Source organism: Buteo buteo, chromosome 13 (genome assembly GCF_964188355.1).
Source record: "Buteo buteo chromosome 13, bButBut1.hap1.1, whole genome shotgun sequence".
Classification (NCBI taxonomy): Eukaryota; Metazoa; Chordata; class Aves; order Accipitriformes; family Accipitridae; genus Buteo; species Buteo buteo.
Genome location: NC_134183.1, coordinates 39277439 through 39301994, shown reverse-complemented (window position 1 = coordinate 39301994; position 24556 = coordinate 39277439). Strand labels below are relative to the sequence as shown.

The window sequence follows — 24556 nt, the reverse complement described above, 5'->3', positions numbered from 1 at the left end:
AAATTTTTCCACAGGATTGAAAATGAAGCTTAAGATGCAAATTTGGGATGTTTGTGACTACAAAGAGGCCAGAAACTCCTCCTTGTCTGTGAAATGCCAACAAAAATAAAACATCAGGGATCCTAACACATCAGAATGGATAGAACACATAGTAGGTTTCACAAATTCTAGTATTTGAAAAAGATTTAGGAAATGTTGCCTAAACACTCTGCCTCTATTGCCAGTAGAAACTTCAGCCATAAACTCTGTGCACTGAGGTGGCAATACCTGTGTTGGATTTTTTCTTTTTTTTTTTGGGGGGGGGGGGGGCGGATGGACGGGGCACGGCAGAGGTGTTGGTTTGTTTGTTTGGGGTTGTTTTTCATTTTTTGTCTTCTGTTTTGCAGGTGGCTCATTATGCATTATGTTTAGGGAACACTTTGTTCATTGCTCTGCAGTTCACCATTGATTCACAAATCTCATCTCGGGAGATTGATCAAAGCAATAGGAAATTTACTTCCCGTGTGATGTTGTTGGTTTGTGATTTTGTGCATTCTGGACATGATAAAAAGACTTTTTTCTCTCTCTAACTAGGTCATCAGAGATTTCTGGTACAGTTTGCAAAGCTTCCTCCTTGCATCCTACCTACCTGAATAACTGCAACCCCTTGGGAACTTGCAGTAGTCCTTTTCATCACACCTGCAGTATTAATCTCTCAGCTAGAAAAATGCTAAGTAGATATGGAAGAAAAAAGGAGAACAGAAATTCTCAGTCTTTTAACCCCACAAAATAAATTGGTTTGTCCTCAGCTTTGCTTTCTGGCTCACTATCAGAGGGCCCTACTACAATGAGAAAAGTGCTGCTTGCTAGTGAGGTGAGGTTTGTGCATAATTATCTTTTTTTTATTATGTAATTTATGTAGTTGAAAAAATAGGCAAGCTTCAGCATGCAAAATCTTTTCTTTGCATTTGCGTTTAAGCGAGAGTCTTAAAACTGGAATTGCACCTATACCTCTTCAAATGCTGATGACGGACTAAAATTTTGGTAAGTCTGTAAGGCTATATTATCAAACCTAATGTTTCCAACAGCGCTTGTTCAAGGATCAGACTAGAAGTATTTTCAGAGAAATATGATCAGATTTTTAGAGTGGACGCATATGTGCATAGATTACCTTTAGGCTACATGCTCATGTTCTTTTATTATGAAATCAGTTTTCTGTTTGTTTACTGTTTTCATGCTGAAATAATAAGCCAAAGTAGTATGAGAAAAAGAGTGACTGGGCTGGAGATATATCATAATGACTTTCAAAAATCACCTATTTTCAATAAAAGTATGTAGTACAATGGAACGGACAAGAAAGACTATGAAATGTGTCTATATGTGTTTTAACCTCTTTACAATAAATATTTTGGAAATACTTATTTTTTCATTAGTTGTATTCATCAGTATTAGTCATCACTGCATTGAATGTACAGAGAAAACTACTCTTCTTGCAGAATTTGCAGTCTCTATTGTCAGCTAGAAATACCTGTGCCTACTTGTCCTAGTAAAATAATCTCGGGACTTTGTTCTTTACTGTATGTGGTTGGGACTTACCTGTAGCGATAAACAAACTTACCCGAAACAGAAAAAGTGAAAGCATGTGCTTACTCATCTGCATTTTAGAAGACTAGCGATACTGACAGAACTGATCATATTGTCTCAGTGGGGCAGTACAATCAGCTTTTAGTGGGATGAGCCAATTTGTCTGGAACTTGCACCAGCTAACTTGGCTCCTGCAAATTCAGTCATGGAATCATGCACTCATGCAAATCACAGTGTTGTAGGAGATGAGATGCTGGCTTTTGTCCCATTCATCTGCTGCTGCTCAACAAAAAAGACGTTCTTTGGGGAAAGTATACAGTCCAATAACAAAAACAGTTTGTGATCACATGCTAAGGCATCCTCTTCCTTTAGTCTCAGTAACATACAAAAGAAATGCTGATGATTGTGTGGTACCTTGGAACACCTTCTGGTGGCTGTTGATAAAAAAATGGAAATTGTGCTATTTTTAAGATCAAAGAACTGTCCAGAAGAGATGGTAACCATTAGAAATGTGAGAGTTGAAATTGGCTTAATGAAATGTAGGCATAATAGTAGAAAGAAAGCATCAGGAGTGATTCACATCATGAGCTAGAAGCTTTATTGATAAGATTAAAGATTGTAGCAGGAAGTTACAGATGAGCAGAACTGAAATATGAACGTGGCTGAAGGTGAAGAAGCAGCAATCTTACATATTCTGCTGTTATGCATAGATGGAAGTTTTAATTTTAATATTTTCTGCTCTGTAGTATTTTACTCTGTTGTAGACAGAAAGCACAAGACTACATTAAAGTTCTTTTTGTCTGTGTTAATTCCTTAAGCTTCTATGCAGCTTTTATGTTTGATTACATGAGTTACATTTTGCTCTTTTCTGCATTTGTTTGCATTAAAATAGCACAGAAACAAACGAGTTTTGTAATACTGTTACTCCTCGCAGCTGTGGAACCTTGACATTTTGCCTTTGCTTCTTATTGTTCTAGCAATGCTGAACGAGACAGAGGTCATCAGTGAGTTCATCCTTTTGGGTCTCACCGATATCCAGGGACTGCAGCACTTTTTCTTCATCTCCTTTCTCTTGCTCTACTTGACGAGTCTTCTGGGAAATGGTGCCATTGTGACCATGGTGATAACTGAGCCCCGGCTCCACACACCGATGTACTTCTTCCTGGGGAACCTGTCCTGCCTGGACATTTTCTATTCCACAGTCACCGTTCCCAAGATGTTGACTGGCTTTCTCTTTGGGCATCAGCCCATCTCTTATGGTGGGTGCTTGGCCCAGCTCCACTTCTTCCACTTCCTGGGCAGTACTGAGGCTGTGCTCCTGGCCACCATGGCCTATGATCGCTATGTGGCCATTTGCAACCCTTTGCGCTATGCCCTTGTCATGAGCCCACAGACTTGCCTGCTGCTGGCTGTGGCCACCTGGTCCACTGGTTTTGTACATGCCATGATGCACTCAGTCATGACCTCTCAGTTGAGTTTCTGTGGCCACAACCACATTCATCACGTCTTCTGTGACATCAAGCCACTGTTGAATTTGGCTTGCAGTAGTACCAGCCTCAACATGACCCTCCTCAATGTTGTCACCACAGCTATTGTTCTAGGGCCCTTCACTCTCATAGTCCTCTCCTACCTCTACATCATCTCCTTCGCCTTCCGGAAAGTCCGGTCCTAGGAAGGAAGATGGAAGCCCTTCTCCACCTGTGCCTCCCACCTCACCATTGTGGCACTGTTGTACATACCAGTGCTCTTCAATTATACACCACCCTCCTCAGGAAACTCCTCTAAAAGGGATGTGCAAGTGTCTCTCATGTATAGTGCTGTCACCCCAGCTCTGAACCCCTTGATCTACACTCTTAGGAACCAGGAGGTGAGATCTGCCCTGAAAAAAATGTTAGGGAGAAAAATATTCCCTGGAGGAAAGTGACTAAATCAAGGAGAAGGCTCAGAATGTGGTTACTCCACCTCTCACATTTATAAGGAAAGAGGTCAAAAGGACACCGTACTGCAAGAGACTGAAAAACTACTGGTTATCTCGTGTAGTTTAACACATTTAGAAGTTAATTGTGTAGATCTAAATCAGGGGAGATGTTCAAGGACTTGATGCTTCTTCCATCATTTTTAGATGTCTTATGGTACCCCATCTGGTCTCCGGCTTCCAGTACAGAAGCATGTGTGTCTCCTGCGGGACTTGAGGCACAGCTGACAGCCCTGTGCAGTTGTCCTGGATCATCTAAGGTATTAAATGATTGCTTGATGGCTATGTTTAGGCAGCTGAATGACTCTCCTGTCATTCTGACCTTCTGTATAGCTGAAGAGAGCTAGCATGTGTTACATTCTGGGTTCACAAAGCCTGAGAATGATATTGTCAACATTTGACTTGAGTCAACCCTCTGGAAGGATCTGTTTCTTTCCACTAAGTTTGGCCATTTCTCACATCACTCTGTGAGAGACTGAAAGAGTTAATGTCTCAAACATTGTGGTGGGGCAAGTTCTGCTTAAAGACAAACACTGTACAGCAAGGAACCAAGGTGAAAAGCCCATCAGCTCAGACAGCAGCAAGAGGAGGGGGAGGGTGCGCTGGAGGGTGCGCAGCTCTCTGTCCTGATAAGCTCTTCTGATACAAAGATCAAACAATGGTCACGTCTGCAGGGAAGGAGAAGTTACCCCACAAACAACCCCCAAGCCCAAAGGCTCACAAACTGCTCATTAGCCAGAGGAGTTCAGGTGCCCGCCCGAAGGAGGGGCAAGGATGATAAAAGGACACAAACTGAAGCCCCGGGTGCACAAGCCCACTGGAACTGGACCCCTCGGCTGACTGGACTCCTCAGCTGACTGAACCAACGCTGGACCCAGGACCGGTGAAGTCTTTCTCTCTTCCTTGTTCTCTCTCTGTCTTCTTCTCTCTTTCCTTTTCCTTTTCCTTTTCCACATTCCCTACACCTCATCCGTTTCAAGACATAAACCGTTGACCAAGTCTGAGACTGCGAGTGGATCCAGCCGCCCCTAGGCCCTTCTCTGAGGAGGAGTCTGGAAAGCAAGGGGGTCTGCTCTGAACCTCGTGACTCCACGGGAGGCATCTCCTTATGCCCTGCATTGATGTATATGGTTGCCCTGGGTTACACAGTTTACAGAAGTAGTCCTATGCCAATTCCTGTTGTGAGAAACCCTGCCACCTACTACCACGCCTCCCCAGTTCAGTTTGCTTCTGTCACGAATAAAATCTTTAACTGATTGTTTGGTGTCATTTCACCTTAATTTAGCCCGAGGGAATTTCGAATTAAACATGACTCCCTGGTCTGTCCAGTCTGGGTCGTGACACACTCTTCCTTAACCACTCGTGTACCCCAGCCACCCGTCACAGAGCTCTCTAGCTTTTGGTATCCACCATGACCAGCAGTGTCTCATGTCTTGCCTAGTAGTTTTCCACACCCTGTTCAGTTAGCTGAGCCGCAAGCAAGGGAGGGCCCACTCAGTGGTCTGCATACCGAAACAGATCAGTGTCCAAAGGTGGAGTAACCACTTTCCAGAGGTGCTGTCTATAAAAGGGATCTAGGTAGCAGGCTTGGACTTTGGGGGAAGGCAAGGTTCTTTCACCAAAATAGCCTTCCAGAAGTATTTAATCTCTCCTTTGTTTTCTAACACCTGCACCCAGCCCCTTCCTATAACCTTGGGAATGAAACACTTACCCTCAGCATCACGGTATGTACAAAATCATTACTCTGAAAAGCTGCATTACACCATTCATTCTATTTCGGGCGCTTCGAATGGAAAAGCAACACCCAGAAAAAAGAAGTATTATGTCTGAGACACACAGGAACGTCACACAGGGCCAAGAGGAGACTTTGGGCCGAGAGCAATGCAGTGTCAGCACAAGTCCCCATTAGGATGCTAGCCACCACCACCAGGAAATGTGTGTGACTCTGTAGTCCTGAACGCTAGGGATCACGCCCTGAGGCAGAGGCATTTATCTTTGTAGGAACTATTAACTTCTGCATCAGATTTAATCATCAGGGTACCCAGTATAAATCTCTGTACGGAGGGAGGCAGGCACTTACTTCTAGATCATGCCTGATTTCATCCTGATGCAGCAGACAAAGAGCAATCAGCTGAGTTGTCTTCCAGAAGTTCCAGTTTCTGCTGATTAGAAGTGGAGTTCTGGTGACTGATTTCAGCTGCAAAAATCTCATTTCACTTCTCCCTATATGTGTTACATGAAGGTCTGAGAATTTTTTAATTTTTTTTTTAAATTTTTTAAAATTCTCCTTGAGGAGGATTCATCCTGTTGTGCTTGACACCTCTCTGAGGAGGAGAGGAAGTAAATTGCAGGTATGCCTATCCTTCTCCACCAACTACAGAGGGCTGAGCTGAGACCAAGCTTCTAGCTTGTAAGCAGCTAAAAGTTAAAAGAGAAGTCCTCTTCTAGGGACTCTTCAAGGATCATTTCTGTAACTTCACATACTATATAGCTGTGATCTGAGCTGGCAGTTGGTTTCCTACAGACACGCTTAGTGCAGATTACTCCTTAGGAGAGCACGGAGGCTTTTCTTCTGAGGCACAAACACCTCTGAAGTAACATGCTGGGAGTTTCAGAAAACAGTAAAACTACTGGTTGCTGGTGCTTGTTGATACAGCCTTCCCCTCAAAACAAAAGAAAACAAAGAAACTAAACTCATCCCATTGAATTCTCCTCCCACTTCAGGCAAGTCCTTTAAGTCTTATATTCATCCTCAGGTCAGAGGAAGAACATAGGAAGGAAAAAAATAATTCAGCCCTCCTGGAAATAGCATGGAAAAATCTCCTTTTTCACCTAGCTACACTGCAAGCTCACAAAAGTTCCCTCCTACGGGCTAGAGGAAGCAGCATGACAATGACCGTAAGTGGTTACCTAGTCTATCCACCTGCTCCTCTTTGTGTTCCTTGACAAGTCAGATCATTCCCCATTTTAACTCTGAGCTATGGTTACTTGCTGTCACTCATCTTGAAGCAAAATGTTTGAGCTTGTTCATATCTGCTTCATGTCTTAAAATTAACGTTTTTACTTTAAAAATGCATACTGATCTCAAAGAAAAGTTGTTTGGAAATTGAAAATAGACAAACCTGGTAAGCGTCAACATTTTCTCTGAATTTCAATCCATTAATTCAGTTGCCCAGAATGTTTTTCTAAAATTGACTGAACTCTGGCAAATATTCCCCATGTTCTAGAACTACATTTTTCATGTGTTGAAAGAAAAAGAGTCTGTATGTGCGTGACACTTATTTGTGTTCTTAACACTTTAGCTAGCTCACTATCCACTAAATTTTCTTCCGCCTTTTTCTCCATTTATACAAATGCTTGTTTGCCTGCCTGTCTACCTATCAAATATTTTTTCCATCAGCCTGACATTTGTCCTACCTAATATTTGCCTGTTTAATTCTTGGACAAGTACCATCACTCATCCTCACCTTTGATCTTCTCTCGTCTTACAGTGCTCGCATCTATGTATTGGTTTGTGTGTCTTCTGATCAATGCCTGTCTCCAGGGTTGGTTGTGTTGGTGTATCTTATAGTCAAATGAAAGCGTTTGAAAACCATCTTCAAGTTGTTATAAAATGTTAGTTGTCTTTTGAATAATTTTATGTATGTCATGTTTTTTGGTACATAAGTGTATTTTTCATCCTTTAAACTGAAAGAGGGTAGATTTAGATTAGACGTAAGGAAGAAGTTCTTCACTGTGAGGGTGGTGAGGCACTGGAACAGGTTGCCCAGAGAGGTTGTGGATGCCCCAACCCTGGAAGGGTTCAAGGCCAGGTGGGATGGGGCTTTGAGCAACCTGGCCTAGTGGAAGGTGTCCCTGCCCACAGCAAGGAGGTGGGAACTGGGTGATCTTTAAGGTCCCTTCCAACCCAAACCATTCTATGATTCTATGGTCCTATGATCCTAACTCAGTGTGCAGGTAATTTTACAAGAAGAGCACCAGAGGAAATTGGAGCTATCACTGGATTTGCAATGCAGTGTTGCTTCTGAAGATGGTGAGAGGGCCGATTTTATCACAGCCAGCTTTGCCCTTCATGACTCCTGAGAGAAATAGCCAAAGACACACAGTGCACAAGTTGCTCGACCACAGAGGTAACTGTTTGGTTTTCTTTGACAGCATCAGCCCCTATTGGAAAATGCTGTTCATTAAGTTCATTTGGAGTATATTGATTTACATCAGCAGGCTTGAATAAGAAACAAGAAATCCCCTGTTGGATCATATGCTCATTAAAAGCTTGAAGTCTGGCAAAACTCTTTCTCAAAGACTATTTCTCCTGTGAGCCACCTGATGACTGTACAGAGAATCAGCAGCAAGAAAAAGCTTGTTACAGTTTGCTCCGTCTATTGAGCCCTTGGGTAGAAATTACACAGTGTGGAGGATGGTCACAGGAGTAAAGTTTCCTGGAGTTTTAATGGGGCCTGCTGAGGCTATTAGAGATGGAGCTGTTGCAGAAAGTCTAAGTGGCCCTCCTGGGGGGCTGATCAGAGCAGAAAATCAGAGCATGGTCACAGGAAAATAAAGGAGGGAACAAATGCTTTCACCAAGCAGCCCCTTTGATGCATCCTGCCAAAAAAAAGGGGCCGGGTGCTGATCCACAGCAGGGCCTTTTCAGGCCTTGCCTGCCTCAGGCTTCTTTCTGATCAGCGTGGAATGTGCAGAGGAGACACCCAAGCGCCTGGGAGGCTTCAGAGGCCGCACAGCAAAGGTGCCTGAGCAAAGGTGTATCCGTCTGGCCCACACATCACTGCTATCCCAGCCTTGGGGCTGCCCTCCTCCCCTGTGCGCCCCAGGTCCAAGCACTGCTGCTCAGTCCTGAAACACAGCCCTCACTGCCTCACTTGTCCTGATACCCCTCTGACCAAGCCTACAGGCTCCTAGCAGTCCAGCTGCATAGAGATGGTAACCAGCTTCTCCACCCAGAGTCCGTCCTGCCCCAGACCAGATCCCCACCAGACCCCACTGCTTCAGCGGTGCCTCATAGACTGCCCCTGCAACCCCTGAACTTCCACTCTCTGCAGACCATTCCCCTAGCTTTCCAGATATGGATGGGTGCTCTTCAGCCATGAAGAGCATCTTCTCTCTGGTGGTGACAGCTTACAGGTCCCAGTTGTCCCAGGCCTGCCCTCCAGCTCTGTTCAGTGGGTGCCCAAATTCCCACTCTCATACCCTCTTCCCCATCCCAAAGCCTTGAGCAATTCCCTGAACTACTGCCCCCTCTGACCCCCCCCACCTCTGCAATACTCATCCAGCTCACCCATTGCCCCTCATTGAACTGCCATCACTCTTCTACAACTATCCCCAGTGGGATGTTCAACGGAAATGATTCTGCCAAAGGGTCATTGTAAAGGCTTTATGTGTCTGAGATCAAGCTATGAGTTCCTCTCTACTTGAAACAGTTTTAACTGTAAAATGCACACATACTTGTGATGTGGGTGCTCAAAAACTTCAGTTCCTCTGCCACTGTATAAAAGTAGAGAGAAATGTCTGTCCACAGTTTCTTTGGGCCTGTTTTCACAAACCTTAGGGATGCACACATAAAATCACCACCTCTGTGACAGAACCAATTGAAATCTTGTCTATTTCATAAAAAAATGAAGAGGTGTCTTGAAATGCATAAACAGAAAGGAGGAGGGAGTTATTTCAAGTTAGACTAAATTACTATCTCATCTTTTGAAGATGCTAAAGACGTCTTAACTAAGATAACTCAGAAGGTGCAGACAGTTCAGTGAAGACATCTCAACCCACTTTGAAATCTCTGGTGTTCTGGGGTATGTGTCAAGTGCCAGCCTATACAGCTATTCTTGGGTTAGAGCTATTTTTATTGGATTAAGTCCTCATAAAGAGCAATGCATCATTATTGTTTTCAATTGTTGAAAAAGTAGCCAGACACACTGAAAAAAAATAAATCAATCCAGAGTTCACAAAATATGATCAGTGCTAATCCTGGATTTGTATCCTGGGAATCCACAGAAGAGAGCTGTGGTCATCTGCAGCGATTTATCTACCCGTGATCCACCAGAAAATAGCAAGCACCTGATACCTGAATATCCTCCAGGGACACCCCTCCCTTGGCTTTCTGTCAGCCAGCTTGCCCTGAAGACTCTATGCTTGCCTTGTGAGCAAACATGTAAGGCCCATCAGAGAGGACATTGTTTTCTTGAACCATCTGACTCCTACACTCTTTGCAACTCCCTTGGGACCAGATTATTTGGAAAACAGGACAAACTGGTCTCTAACGGATATCCTCATCCTGGTTGTCAAGGATTGGGTTGCTCCTAAATCCTGACCAGCCCCCCTAGCACACAGCATTCTGCATTTTCTAAAACATTTCAGTCACACCTGTTACCTTCCTTTTTTTTTCTATATTTTTTTATTTCCTTATTTAGGAAGTTTCACAATGTTTACATTTCAGCAGGAAACAGCTACTTTCCCCCTCCCAATTAAAAAAAATGTTCTTCAGCTGTAGATTTCAAATATCCATCAGATATAGTCAAATTACAGCTTTTTATTTCATTGTGTCTATAATTTTTTTCTTAAGTTAAATAGGAGTACCAATTCAGATTGTAGGAGAGCTAAGTTCTACAATAAACATTTCAGTTAAAGAATGTCTGATTCTTCTGCCTATTTATACCCTGACTCATTACCTTGTTTAATCTCTGTTGTCAGAGAAAAGCATTTCAGAAAGGAGAGAAAGATATATGTCATGTTTATAGGATATTAGGTTCTCTCCTGTCCAAAACCCAAATTGTATCCCCCCCAGGTTAAAGCTTCATTAGAAAAATAGTAACCTTCTGACATCTATAATTATTCCCAAAGCACATATGCTCAAAGGGAGAGGTAAGGAGAAGGAATGGGACTCTACAGCAATGTACAGCATATACTGGAGTACTTGAAAGAAATTCTAGCAAATACAATAAGGACACTGTTAGAGAAGATGACTTCAGACATCTATTAAGGATGAGATGAATCACACCCAAGAGGTGACGCTGTCTTTGTATTGGCTATAAAGGGAGTCTTCTATCTAGGCATATCTACACTGTAGAACACCATAGTTAGCTCTGCCCTTCCATGCAAGCTGTTTGCTGACATTTGTATAAGGTTGCCTCTTCACATCAAGCTGTGGTGTCTCCTATGCCTGATATGTGAGATCAACTTTGCCTTTTGTCTTCTGTGGAGTGTGTAACAGCAGTCCTGAATATCCCTGCACACTTACTGGGTTTGATCCTAGTAGGAGCAGCTAACATGTGATGGACTAAGATCTTGGCACAGTTATTTCAAAAAACTGAAAAATTCAGAGTAACAGAGTCTGCATACAGACACTGCTACTACAGGTGATGCCAGGTTCTGAATTTCAACATCCACCATCTACCCTTGCAGCATGAATAAGAAGCTATCTGCACCAGCTTGCTTGGGAGTTAAATCTCTTTCTGTGCTGCAGCCCACAAACATAATACAAGTAAATTTACAGAGTATTTGAGAAGACTTTGCATCCTCAATGCCTACATGCAATGTTTTTCTGCATGTAGAATGCCCCTTTCCTACCACACCATCCTAGAACAAACCTGGCAAACCAAAAGGAACTCTAAATATTAAGTGGAAATTATAGAGACATATTAATTATTAAAGAACCTTTAAATGTCTCAGGCCTGAAGACAGGTTAAGGTAGGTCTCAATGTTAAGGCAGGTTGACGTTGTCCTGAGGGATTCAGACGCACTTGAAACAAAGCCATCTAAATAAATAAAGAAGATCCAACAGTGAGCTGTGTTTCGGTAAATGATGGGAACCAACACGCAAACTTGGAATACACTGTGCTGTAGTTAGTATTCAAAAAAAAGCTAATAGACAATGCAAGAAACTGTGGGATAAATACAACCCTGGGTTGCAGTAAGGACATGGCTTGTCTGTTACAGAGGGAGCTAATTGTAAAGAACATTGACAAAGTGCATCCTGTATTTTCACCAAAAACTTTGGTGTTTAATCTAGACAGTTGTGTAGTGTATCTCTAAAGCAAATAAGCAGCAACAACAATACAGGAAACTACTTTGGAGAATTCATTACACTCAATTCCAGATGTAGGCTTAAAATCAATGTGAAAATCAGGACTTTAAGATATTTTTGCACCCATGACTCTGTCTGCAGTTGCTTGTCAACTATTTTAAGCTACCTGAAAGTTACAATAGGATCAATCTTTCTTGAGACATGCCTATTGCTTACCAAGGGGACAAGAGGGGAAGTCTAGTTTACTAATTCAGGAAAGTTTATTTCCTTCAGTAGGGCTATCTATGGCATAAGTGTCTGTGTCTGACCCTCAACCCCCATTTTTGTTGGACTAGATAAAGTCAGTACAGTGAGCACAACCTGGAATAAGATCCATCTCCTCCTAGAGAAGACATGATTTGATCATCTAATTCCACCCTAAAAGTATTTTTTCTGACAGTTGGATATTAAGAGATACTAACTTAGATGTAAACATCTACACAGCCAATGTTAAAGTTTATTGATATCAGTTCCAGTGCTAATTTTCATCTAGCTAAAACCAGCCCAAATAAATCCTTTACTAGTCTAAACCAAGCATACAATTTCTGCCTTGACCCATTTCATTGTAATACAGGGAGAAGAGAAATTCATTAGAAATGCCTCTCCATTCACTCTAAAAGAAGACAGGTACTTTAGATAATGATATTCAAGCATTGATTCAGGTGCCCAAGCAGAGGCATCTTGTGCCATTTAGGGTGACCTAGGGCACCACTGACATCAGTACAGGGTTGATAAACATGACACAGACCCTACAAGACATCTGCAGGATCCCTTAATGTATCTATCTGAACTAGCACCACACACCTATGTTAGGCAGTTATTTCTGCCTTTCAGTAGAGATGCCTGCAGTCTAGATGGTAAGAATTTCATAAGGGCTGGCTAAAACTTAAGGGCTGAAGTGTAAGCTGCTCATGGATATTGGATTATATTCTTAGATATAAGCACTGGATATGAAAGCTTTGAGCTAGTCATCTTCTCTCCCTTTAGAGAGATATAAAGAGCAGCTCTGATCTATGTGGTGTGGGGACCACCAGAACAGAGCAGAGCAGACTGTTTCTCACCAATACTCATAAAGGGAGCCTAGGGAACCAGCATAGCTCAGAGGCTGAACTTTTAGATATAAAGCTAGGTCTTGTGAACCCTGGTTTCAGTCACCTTTCTGTAGACATGAGAAAACAATGCAGTGGCTTCAGTATCTCACACCACTTTAAGTGTATAATGGGAACTGTTAGGAAGGAAGAAGGAGGAAGAACTTTTACAGTGTAAAATGTGAAATGAAGGAGGGCAGTGAGGACTGGGAGAAGTGTGATTGTAGTACACAACTGGCAATATAGGGTAGCAGCAGCTAAGGAGGGCAGAATGGGCACCTTTTCTGTGCAGTGGTTATTAGAAAACAACCACATGTTAGGCTTGGATTATTAAGATTATTAGGTGGCACAGTAAGTGGTGAGGAATATTAGTGTGGCAGGCTAAGGGGCCAAAATCCTACCCAGCTGCTCACTCACTTCCCCACACCCCCAGTGGGATGGGAGGGGGAGAAAATAGGATGAAAAAGCTTGTGGGTCAAGATAAACACAGGGAGCTGGCTTATAGTTAACACTGTGGGCAAAACAGGCTCAAACTGAGGAAAATTAATTTAATTTATTGCCAATTAAAATAGATTCAGGTATTGAGAAACAAAGATAAGCATTAAAACATCATATTTCGCCCCCACTTGCCTGGGCTCAACTTCATTTCTTCGCTGCAGGGTCCTCTACCCCCGTCTTCAAGCAGTGCTGGGGAACTGGGGGGTCTAGGCTCAGTACACAGCAGCTTCTCTCTGCTGCTCCTTCCCTCTCATTTTTCCTTTTCTCTGGCATGGGTCCTCCATAGGCTGCAGTTCCTTCAGGAGTAGCCATCTGCTCTGATGTGGATCCTCCATGGGCTGCAGGGAAAATCTGCTTGGGCAACGTGGAGCACCTCATCCTCCATCTCTGTTCTTGGTGTTCACTCTGTTCTTTCTCACTCTTTTTGTTCATGCTTTTTCTCTCTGTCTGGCATTTTCCGCCCTTTCTGGAACATGTTTTCACAGAGATGCCACCAGCTTGGCTGATGGGCTCAGCTGTGTCCTGTGGTAGATACATTTTGGAGCACAGGGCAGGCCCTGACCTCTCCTCACAGACGTCACCCTGCAACCCCTGCTACCAAAACCTGGACATGTATACCCAATATTGTTAGAAAGAACAGTGGTCTAAAGGGAATATAGAAGTGAATTAAGTTTAAATTAATATTTCTTATGCTAACTTTCCCATACCTAAGGAGATCACAGGTCAGCTTTCTAAGTTTATGACTCATACCTAGGATGTTTCTACAGCCCTTGGAAAGAAATAAGTACCTCCAAAGAGTGACTTGCCCATCCTGACTGAGTCACATATCTGGGAACGAGATAAAACACACATGAAAGAGGTGTTTGTGGCTTTCCACTGACTTCTGAGGAACCCCACATTCCCAGCGTTGGCACTGCTTTTCTTTCTCAGGTGGCTAAACTTAGCAGAAAAGGTGGCCACCCCTGGTGGAGGGACACCAATGGAGTCTTCACAATGTAGCCAGAAATGGCCTGTGTCCTAGGAGAAACCTACATGCTTTCAGAGCAGTAGTAGGCACAGTCCAGGGAAGCATCCCCAGAGCACCTAAAGGACACTGTACCTCTACATTCAGGCAGCTGAATCCTGCCACACCACATGACACTTGGCCAAGGTCCTTTTCTGTGCCCCATGTAGCCATACCCATATCAACACACAGGGCCACTCTGTGCCTTGTGTGTCTGTAGTCATAAGACACTTTTTTTTTCTTCTTGTGGCTTTTGATTTCTAAGTGACTGAAATAATATGAAAACATTACAAAGCTGTTTTGAGTTTAATCAAGATTATTTTGGGGTGTGCTTACATTTTGGGTTTACATGGTTTTTTTGAGGAAGTCAAAAAAACCTTTTTTTTTTCCCCCAAACAACCACCCAACTCCACTTGTGACTAGGCGAATTGCTACATCAGTGACCATATACTTGCTGTGGAAATTACCTCCAATGCTTTATATTTTTATAGTCTGCCCCCTCCCCCAAAAGCTCCACAAAGCATAGCTTTTGATATGTCATTTATATAAACCCATAAATGCCTGGACTTCTTTCCTCAGGGCTCCTCTGACTTCTTTGATTCTTAAGGTGTAGATAAGTGGATTCACCATGGGTGTCACCACAGTGTAGAAGACAGAGAACAACTTGTTGAAAGCTGTGAAGTTGTAAGTTTTTGGTAACATAGACAAGGATGAGAGTTGAATAGAAAATAGTGACCACAATGAGGTGACAAGAGCATGTAGAAGATGCCTTTTGCCTTCCTGTAGCTGAAGAGATTCTCAGAATGGTGATCATGTTTAAAATACAGGATGCTACAGTGAAAAGAAAGGGCAGCATAGTACATGTAACAGACATCAAAGATGTTATAACTTCTATTAGAAGTTGTGGTAGGTTGACCCTGGCTATATGCCAGGTGCCCACCAAAGCCATTCTATCACTCCCCCCCCTCAGCTGGACAGGGGAGAGAAAATATAACAAAGGGTTCATGGGTCGAGATACGGACAGGGAGAGATCACTCAACCAATTACCGTCACGGGCAAAACAGACACAACCTGGGGAAAATTAACTTAATTTATTGCCAATCAACCAGAGTAGGGTAATGAGAAATAAAACCAAATCTCAGAACACCTTCTCTCCACCCCTCCCTTCTTCCCGGGCACAGCTTCACTCCTGGATTCTCTACCTACACCCCGCCCCCCCAACCAGTGGCACAGGGGGATGGGGAATGGAGGTTACGGTCATTTCATCACACATTGTCTCTGCTGCTCCTTCCTCTTCAGGGGCAGGACCCATCACACTCTTCCCCTGCTCCAGCGTGGGGTCCCTCCCACGGGAGACAGTCCTCCACGAACTTCTCCAACGTGTGTCCTTCCCACGGGCTGCAGTTCTTCACAAACTGCTCCAGCATGGGTCCTTTCCACGGGGTGCAGTCCTTCAGGAGCACAGACTGCTCCAGTGTGGATCCCCCGCGGGGTCACAAGTCCTGCCAGCAAACCTGCTCCAGCGTGGGCTCCTCTCTCCACAGATCCGCAGGTCCTGCCAGGAGCCTGCTCCAGCGTGGGCTTCCCATGGAATCACAGCCTCCTTCAGGCAGCCACCTGCTCTGGCTTGGGGTCCTCCATGGGCTGCAGGTGGAGATCTGCTCCACCATGGACCTCCCTGGGCTGCAGGGGGACAGCCTGCCTCACCATGGTCTTCACCATGGGCTGCAGGGGAGTCTCTGCTCCGGCATCTGGAGCGCCTCCTCCTCCTTCTTCACTGACCTTGGTGTCTGCAGTGTTGTTTCTCTCACTCGTCTCTCTGGCTGCCTTTTCTGTGCCCACTGCAACTCTTTTCCCTTCTTAAATAGGTTATCACAGAGGCATTACCACTATTGCTGATGGGCTCAGCCTTGGCCGGCAGCCGGTCCTTCTTAGAGTTGGCTGGCATTGGCTCTATCAGACACAGGGGAAGCTTCCAGCAACTTCTTACAGAAGCCACCCCTGTAACCCCTCCTGCTACCAAAACCTTGCCACACAAACCCAATACAGAGTGTGTCATTGCAGGAGCATTTTATCATAGATGTGAAATCATAGAATCTCACTGTGATCACAGTACACCATTCGTGACATCAACAGTGTGATAACAAAGCTGATCATAAACCCACTAACTCAGGCCTCTGCAGCTAGTGTTATGCAAAACTTAACGATTCATTAGGGTGATGTAATGCAAAGGTTTGCATACTGCTAAGTATTGATCATATGACATCACTTCCAGGAGTTAACACTCTACCCCAACTAGAAAAGCAAATATGAAAAACTGTGTCATGCAGTTGCTGTAGGAAATACTTCTGTCACCTGTCAGGAAGCTGACCAGCAGCTTGGGCAGGATGGTGGAGCTGTAGTAGGTCTCCAAGCAGGACAAGTTACTGAGGAAGAAGTACACTGGGGTGTGGAGATGCTAATTAGCCACCACCAACATGAGGATGAGAATGTTCCCCATCATTGTCACCATGTAGATCACCAGGAAGAGCAGGAAGAGGTTTTCTGAACCTGCTGAACAGGTTACCTGAAGGTCAGGTAAATCGCCAAATCCCAGGAGGATGAATTCTGTAATGTAGGTTTGGTTTTGCTTTCTGTAGCTGATGTCACACTGACTCTTGGGGAAAGCAAATACTAAAATGTAATATGAAAATTAAAAACTGTTTTCCATGCATGGCTGTAAAGATGCACTATTCAACTTAGTTCTTGGATCCAATATCTATGACCTGACAACTTATTTAAAATTCCAACTCTTAAAGCATTTCAGCAACATTTTCCATGAAAAAAACAGATTGTCTTATCTCAGTTTCAGTCACTGTTGGTATGCCTCAGGGACAAGACAGTTTTCTTCTTTTCTAAGAAGTATGATTACACACCACTTTTTGGCTCAGTGTCCTGGCTTGTTTCCCTGGCTCGTAGAGGCATAGCCTAATTCTTAATTTTTGTGCTCTAGATATACATTTATATACTTATGCTCCTTTGCAGATCATCCAGCTATGCCAACATGGGGAAAGGTATTCAAAACTACCTACACCTAAACTATGGCATTAGTTTGCAGTCACATCAGATCAGTTTCTGCAACCAGACAATCTTCACACAAGTTTTCCTATCTTCTGCATCTTGGGTGACCCAGTGGATTTACAAGGTAGGGAAATTTTAGGCATGGGGAGGACTGTCTATGCAGTTTGTTCAGTTGTTCAATGTCTCCTCACTTAAAAAATATTGGGATATTTGGATAAATCTGTGACTGACATAATAAAATCATGTCAGTAAATGATGAGCCTTACAGTTCAGCACACAGGCAGTTATTTCCACTGATAGAAAAACAGAAAAAGTCAGAAATTAATCTTCTCATCAGTTCATTCAGTTCCGTCCCACGTCTGCACACTCTCCTTTGTCAGGATTACCTCCATGGTAGCCAGTTATGGACTGGGGTCTCTCAGACACCTGCTCACATCACATTGTGGGATGCAGCATAGATTCTGCAGGTTGTCTTCTCTTTTCATCATCTTTATATGAAAGCCAAGAGTTTGATCTTCCCAAGTGTTTGCTTTCTCTTTAATAAATGTCCATACAGACTGGAACCAAGATGAACTCAGAAGTCCCTTGTGGCTCATTAGATGCCCTGGAGTATGAACATAAAATCTCCTTTGATAGTTTTCCTAATGGAAATTTTAAATAATTTATCAATTCTTATTGATAAAGAATCCCAGTAACATTCTTGATTAAAGTTTATAATATGTTAATACTGCACTGAAATTTACTAATAATTTTTGCTTTCTCCATCCCACACACATATTATTTCCAATTATATTTGATTTTCCAAAGGCATCTAGATATCTAACGAATGTACTGTGTGCTGGGTATCTCTTATACCCAGTAAGAGGGGACTGTATCACAACCAACTTGAATGGTGTCTTTACAACATACCTTTGATGGAGGCATTCATGTATGTTATGAGGGCATGCAGTAGCATTTCAGAGAACAACCTCTGCTGGGCCAAATCACAGCTGGTGCTTTCCACAGCTGGATTTCTGATCTGAAGCAGTCAATGAGAAGAACTAGTGTCACTATTGCTTGAGTTCCTTCACAGGAGGACCTGAAGCAAAGCTCCAGAAAGAACAGGAACTTGGAAATAGGTGTGCTGTGGGGATTACAGGATGGACCAGCGCCCTGGAGTGAAAGACAGACTAGGCCAAGTCAGTGGTGCAAACAGACTGGCTATTAACATGGATGCCAAGTCAATGGTACAAACAGGCTATTAGCATGGATGCTGTGGCAAATACCAAACCCTGAAGTGCTTTCTTCTCAGTCTACATTGGAGGAAGAGTTCAGCGTGGTCTGGGCTAGACCCCACATCTCTTGAGTGCTTTTGCCACTTGGCTTCAGCATCAAACACATGGCAAATATCAGGCAGAGGATAAAAACAGGGCAGAAATTTAAAAAAAGTGTCATAATTTTTCCTAATTTGGTCTTCAATTTTTGTCTGACAACAAACTGAAATTATTCCAATAATTAAGTTTTTCACATGCAGTATGCATCCTTTTAGCAATGTTTGTGTTTTCTGCACCTAGCATTGGTGATCTAGGAGTAAGAAAAGACAGTGCCTAACATGAGCGTCCAGTGTCATATCAGATGCACTAGGGTCAGTGCACTTGTCTGACTGACCTGCTGTTATTGATGTTGCCTTCCTAAATTAAAGGGAAGAAAACACCTACTTGTTGTTCCTGCTGAGAGTCAATGGACACTTCTTTCCCAGTGTGAATAACTGTTAACTGCCCAAACACTGAACACACCTTTTTTATCCATAATAAACAACTTTGCAAATAATGAACTGAGTCCTCATGAGTAACTGACATCCAAACAAGCATATAATTTTAGAAGTCTCCAATTCGGGTGTCTCCTGAGCAGGGAACTTAATTAAACTGCCTAAACATAGGCATCTAGGACTATTTCAGATGCCTAAAAATATCAGAACGCCAGCTATCACTCTAGAAGGATCTCCCATAGGTCCTATGCCATACCATTGTTGTGAAGATGTCTGTGGTACCCTACTGTGTATGAAATGGTATTTGGTTCCTTTATTTGGCACCTGAATCTCACTGTCAGGTTGATCAGCTGAATAGCTCTCCAGGCCATACTGACCAAATCTCCATAAACTATAAATGGGAGCTTAGACATCACAATCATGTGTATAGGCCTACATGGTAGAAACTGCAATGTTAAGTGTTTGATTCTGGGTCTGAGTGCATGTGACGGTCTGACAAATTCAAATGTCTCAAACATCCACTAAAAGAACTTTGGTGGACAAAATGACCTCTGTAAAAATGCTGGAGTTTTTGTGAACAGGACAATGTGGACAGAGGAGAGGGCCCCATGGAGGGGGGGAATGCACTGCTCCAAGGCCCAATTCCTTATCTTGAGTGACCAGAAGAAGAAGCACGATTTATGTCTTCCTGGAGGGAGAGGGCTCCACGGAGGGTGGGCCAAGGCCCCAATTACCAGGAGAAGGAGCACAATTTATGCCTCCCTGGAGGAAGAGGGCCCCATGGAAGCTGGGACTGTGCTTCTATTTTAAGTGGTCATGCCAGCAGGCCACAATGAACACCCCCCCCCCCCGCCAAAGCTCACTGATCAATTCCAGTGAACCCCAGGTGTGGGAACTGCGCATGTTAAGATCATCAACTAACACTATAAAAGAGGAGAGAACAAATCCTCAGTGCGCGCCCGCCGGAACTGGACCTCTACGCTGGCTGGACCAACGCTGGACCCAGGACTGGTGAAACCCTTCTCCTCTTTCTTTCTCCTTTCTCTCATTCTCTCTCTCTCTCTCCCTTCTCTCTTTTCCACAGTCCCTACACCTCATCCTTTGAAACATAAACCGTTGACCAAGTCTGAGACTAGGAGTGGATCTAGCCGCCCCTGAGCTCCTCTTTGAGAAGGAGTCCAGAAAGCAAGGGGGTCTGCTCTGAACCTCGTGACTCAACGGGAGGGCTCCCCTTCTGATACATTTAATGTTCCTTTTTCCATTTCATTTTTCTATACTTCCCCCTTCTTCTCAAACAGCGGCTTAATGACATGTTGCAAGGTTCATATTAACAAGTTCATGTGTATCTGGACAAAGCTAGCTAGGTTGAATAAATGTTGATTGTTGTTTGAACTCCCCTGGTGTCGTTTCACCTTAATTCTGACAAAGGAAATCCACGAACCTGAGTCGCTCCAACTTTGGGACGCGACATCTTAATTGGCGTCACGGACAGGATTTCCCTTGTTGGAAGGGAGTTTCTAATGGGATACCGGACCTCCACTCGGAGAACGAGCGGGGAGGATCTGGGAAAGATCTCTCAACAATAAGTCGGGAGAGATCTGAGCAGTGGCAGACATAGAGGCCCGGGAAAAATCTGTGTCTGACTGTTCCCCTGTTTTAGAGAGGCTAACTGCCTATACGGGATTTCCCTTGTTGGCAGGGAGATTCTAACGGGATACCGGACCTCCACCCGGAGAGCGGGCGGGGAGGATCTGGGAAGGATCTCTCAACAATAAGTCGGGAGAGATCCGAGCAGTGGCAGGCATGGTGACCCGGGAAATACCTGTGTCTGACTGTTCCCCTGTTTTAGAGAAGCTAATTGTATATAAAGCCCGCCCTTCCCCACAAGGAGTAGCCTGGGCACGAAACCACTGGCATGATCCAAAAGCCATTGTAGGAAGAATTGAAAAGCTTGCAAAAGAAGGCAGGTTTCGCCCAGGAAAAGGGAAGGCTGTAGTGTGTGCAGTGTTAGGGGCTGCACTCGCAGCAGCTCAGGAAGACCGACAGGAAACAATGAGAGTTGAGCAGGCAGATAAGGAGAAGATTCAGTCCCTGCAGGATTTAGTTAAAGTCCTGCAAGAGCAGTTAACTGCTGAGCGTAATACAACGCAGCGGCTTCATGCTGCCTTGTCTGATGCGTTAGATCGGGAAAGAATTTTACGAGCCGAGGCAGATGAACGATCTGACCCGGACTTAGACCTGCAAGGTCTAGAGGTAGTTCAAGTGAAACAACAAAAATCTTTATATCCAAATCAAGAGTTGGAATGTACCAGAAAAGTTTTTTACCCTGAGGATGAAGAGATAGCAATGAGGCCATTAATTAAAACAGAAACCATCGATAATGGCCAAATTGGCAGAGCACCACACGTGACCATTAAGACAATACCATACTCTGCCACTGAATTATCTAAAATTCAGGAAAAGTATATCCGACTAGCAAAGGAGACCGAAACAGAATATGTGTGGAGGGTGTCATTAACCGGTGGTGACCGGATTTTATTGTCAGAAGATGAAGCCCAAGGATATTGGGGGCCTGGAGTGTTCCTAACTACTGATGATCCTAGGGAACCATGGTCTCTGACGCAGCGGGCAGCTTACTGGGCAGGGGGAATAGACCAAATGGAACGGGGAGAACCAACACGGATAGACACCCCTTCTATAAATCAGTTAACCGAGAGCTTACAGAAAACTGCTTGTCTCCAATTAATGCATGATAGGCGATTAGTGCCACAACAGCCCTCTCCGATGTTGTTAAATGCCAATCCTGATAGAATGACTCCTCTAATCAGGGGTTTACCAGATCCTTTGAAGTTATATGCTGTTCAGCTGCAGGATAGATTACGTGATGCGATAGCACCTAGAGGAGGGAGGCGAAATGCAGGAGGGGCCCTGACCTGGGGAGAAGTGGCACAGGAATTGATTAACTACGGCCGGAGAATGGGTCTCACAAGGGAAGAAAGCAGGGCTAAGCCTGCTATCCGCCGAATAGAAGGACCTGGCCGACCTCCCCCATCTAAGACTGTAAACACCAAAAAGCCATATGGGGGTCAGCGGAACTTGTTGTGGGCAGAAGGGATAGAAAAGGGAATTCCCCGGGATGTGATGGATGGCTTGCCCACCTCTGTCCTAGAAAAATTGGTCCTAGGATGGAAAGACAAAAACAAGGAGCCCCCCCATACTGAGTTAAACATTCGAGACTATAAGGGGGTGAATCTGCAGTCGCTGGCAACTCCCACTCCCCAAACACCTACTGCTCCAGAGGAAAGTATGACTGTTTGCAGGACGGGAAACCAGACACGCCGTCCCCAGTAAGTGAGCCGGGGGACGGCCAGTGGGTTTATTTAAGGAGGCTCACTGAGAATAAGATAGGAGACCTGTTGATTACTTTTCCCCTTGGTCCCTTTAAGACTCCAGTAACTTTTTTAGTTGATACGGGTGCTCAGATGTCAGCACTCCGGGCGGATGTTGCTAACCGCAATGGAATAATTGCAGATAAGAAGCAGATATGGGTCACAGATGTTTTTGGAAGCTCCCAACCACAGCCAACAGCTAAAGTTAAATGCTGGCTGCCAGGGGATTCGTCCCCTGTTGAAGTTACTATGATACTAGGTCCTCTACCCACCAATATTCTAGGACTCGACCTCTTAAAGGGCCGGTCGTGGGTAGACTCTAAGGGAAGAGAATGGAAATTTGGGTGTCCTGCAATCTCTGTGAGGCTTTTGCAGTCTGCACCAACTCTTCCCCCTTCAAAGATAGTCAATGTCAAACCTTATGCTTTGCCTTTGGGAGCAAGGGAAGGGATCACTTCAGTGATAACTGAGTTACGGGAACAAGGGATAGTTATTCCTACGCACTCACCCTATAATTCCCCAGTATGGCCAGTCCGCAAGCCAGATGGGAAGTGGCGACTGACAGTCGACTATAGACGCCTGAATGCCAATACTGGCCCATTAACAGCTGCAGTCCCCAATATAGCAGAATTAATTGCAACCATACAAGAACAGGGTCACCAGACTTTAGCAACCATTGATGTGAAAGACATGTTCTTTATGGTTCCCTTGCAGGAAGCAGATAGGGACCGCTTTGCCTTCACCTGGGAAGGTGTACAATATACATTTACACGGCTTCCCCAAGGCTATTGCCACTCACCAACCATTGCTCACTATGCATTAGCCCAGGAATTAAATCAGATCACTCCCGAAGATGGAGTAAAAGTATATCAATATATTGATGATGTGCTAATCGGAGGACCAGATGCCACTGTGGTGGGACAAACCCAGAGAGAAATCATTAATCACTTAGAGAATTTAGGGCTCCAAATTCCTGCTGAAAAGGTGCAACTTCCATCACCTGAAGTAAAATTTTTAGGTATCTGGTGGAAAGGAGGGACGGTGTGTATACCTCCCGAAACCTTGTCCACCCTCGAACAAGTGAAAATGCCTGAGAATAAGAAGGAATTGCAGCATGCCCTAGGCTTGCTAGTGTTTTGGAGAAAACACATCCCCGACTTTTCTATCATAGCTCGCCCTTTATATGATTTAACCCGTAAAAGAACTGCTTGGGACTGGACACCTGTCCATGAAGAGGCTCTGAAATTGTTAATTTTTGAAGCAGGGATTTACCAGGCCCTAGGGCCGATACATCCAACAGACCCACTCCACATAGAATGGGGTTTTGCAATTCATGGGTTATCTATACATATGTGGCAGCGTGGACCTGAAGGTCCTACTCGTCCCATAGGATTTTTCTCGCGTAGCTTTAAGGATGCTGAAAAACGGTATTCAGTTTGGGAGAAGGGACTCTTTGTAGTTAACCTAGCCTTACAGGAAGCCGAGAGAATTATACGACAACAGCCCATCATCCTGCGAGGACCCTTTAAGATCCTGAAACCAATATTGGCTGGAACTCCTCCCCCCATAGGAGTAGCTCAACGAGAAACAGTAAGGAAGTGGTATGCCCAGTTAGACCACTACTGTCACACCAGACAGATAAAGGAGGGAACACCCAAAACGCTCCAAATACAGGATCCCCCTTCTGATCACCCAGATACAGAACCCCCTCCATCGTACATAAAAGTGGCTCCTGATTTCAAACCCCATTTAAAAAACGTATGGTTCACTGATGCTTCCGCAAAAAGGGACGGAAAGACGTGGAAGTATCGAGCAGTAGCATTACATATTGATTCAGGGGAGCATGTGATAACGGAGGGAGAGGGTAGTGCCCAAGTAGGGGAGTTAGTTGCTGTGTGGAGCGTAGTCGTTAAGGAAGCTGAGACAACAGAACCAATATACATTTATACTGACTCCTATGCAGTATTTAAAGGATGCACTGAATGGTTACCATTTTGGGAGCAAAACCAATGGGAAGTAAACCGAGTGCCAGTGTGGCAACGAGACAAATGGGAAGAAATACTGAATATCGCCAAGCAGAGATCTTTCTTGGTAGGCTGGGTTGCTGCACACCAGGCAGGAGATAACCCAGCTCACCTTCTAAATAACCAGGTAGA

General features: G+C 44.2%; 2 protein-coding genes and 1 pseudogene across 2 annotated transcripts; 2 read left to right on the top strand and 1 right to left on the bottom strand.

The window, feature by feature from the left end:
* The first annotated feature begins 936 nt into the window (after positions 1-936).
* Positions 937-3487, top strand: LOC142038545 (olfactory receptor 12D1-like). Its single transcript, XM_075044007.1, is given in 2 exon segments — positions 937-1023; positions 2541-3487. A coding segment is annotated over 1 exon segment (945 nt). The 5' UTR covers positions 937-1023; positions 2541-2542.
* A 12805-nt stretch (positions 3488-16292) lies between these two features.
* Positions 16293-18192, bottom strand: LOC142038396 (olfactory receptor 6C65-like; annotated as a pseudogene).
* Positions 18193-19977: 1785 nt separating this feature from the next.
* On the top strand, positions 19978-22362 carry LOC142039277 (uncharacterized). The gene has a single exon (XM_075045795.1). It carries the CDS (start codon positions 20815-20817, stop codon positions 22360-22362), a length of 1548 nt encoding a protein of 515 aa, XP_074901896.1. The 5' UTR covers positions 19978-20814.
* The last annotated feature ends 2194 nt before the right edge of the window (positions 22363-24556 follow it).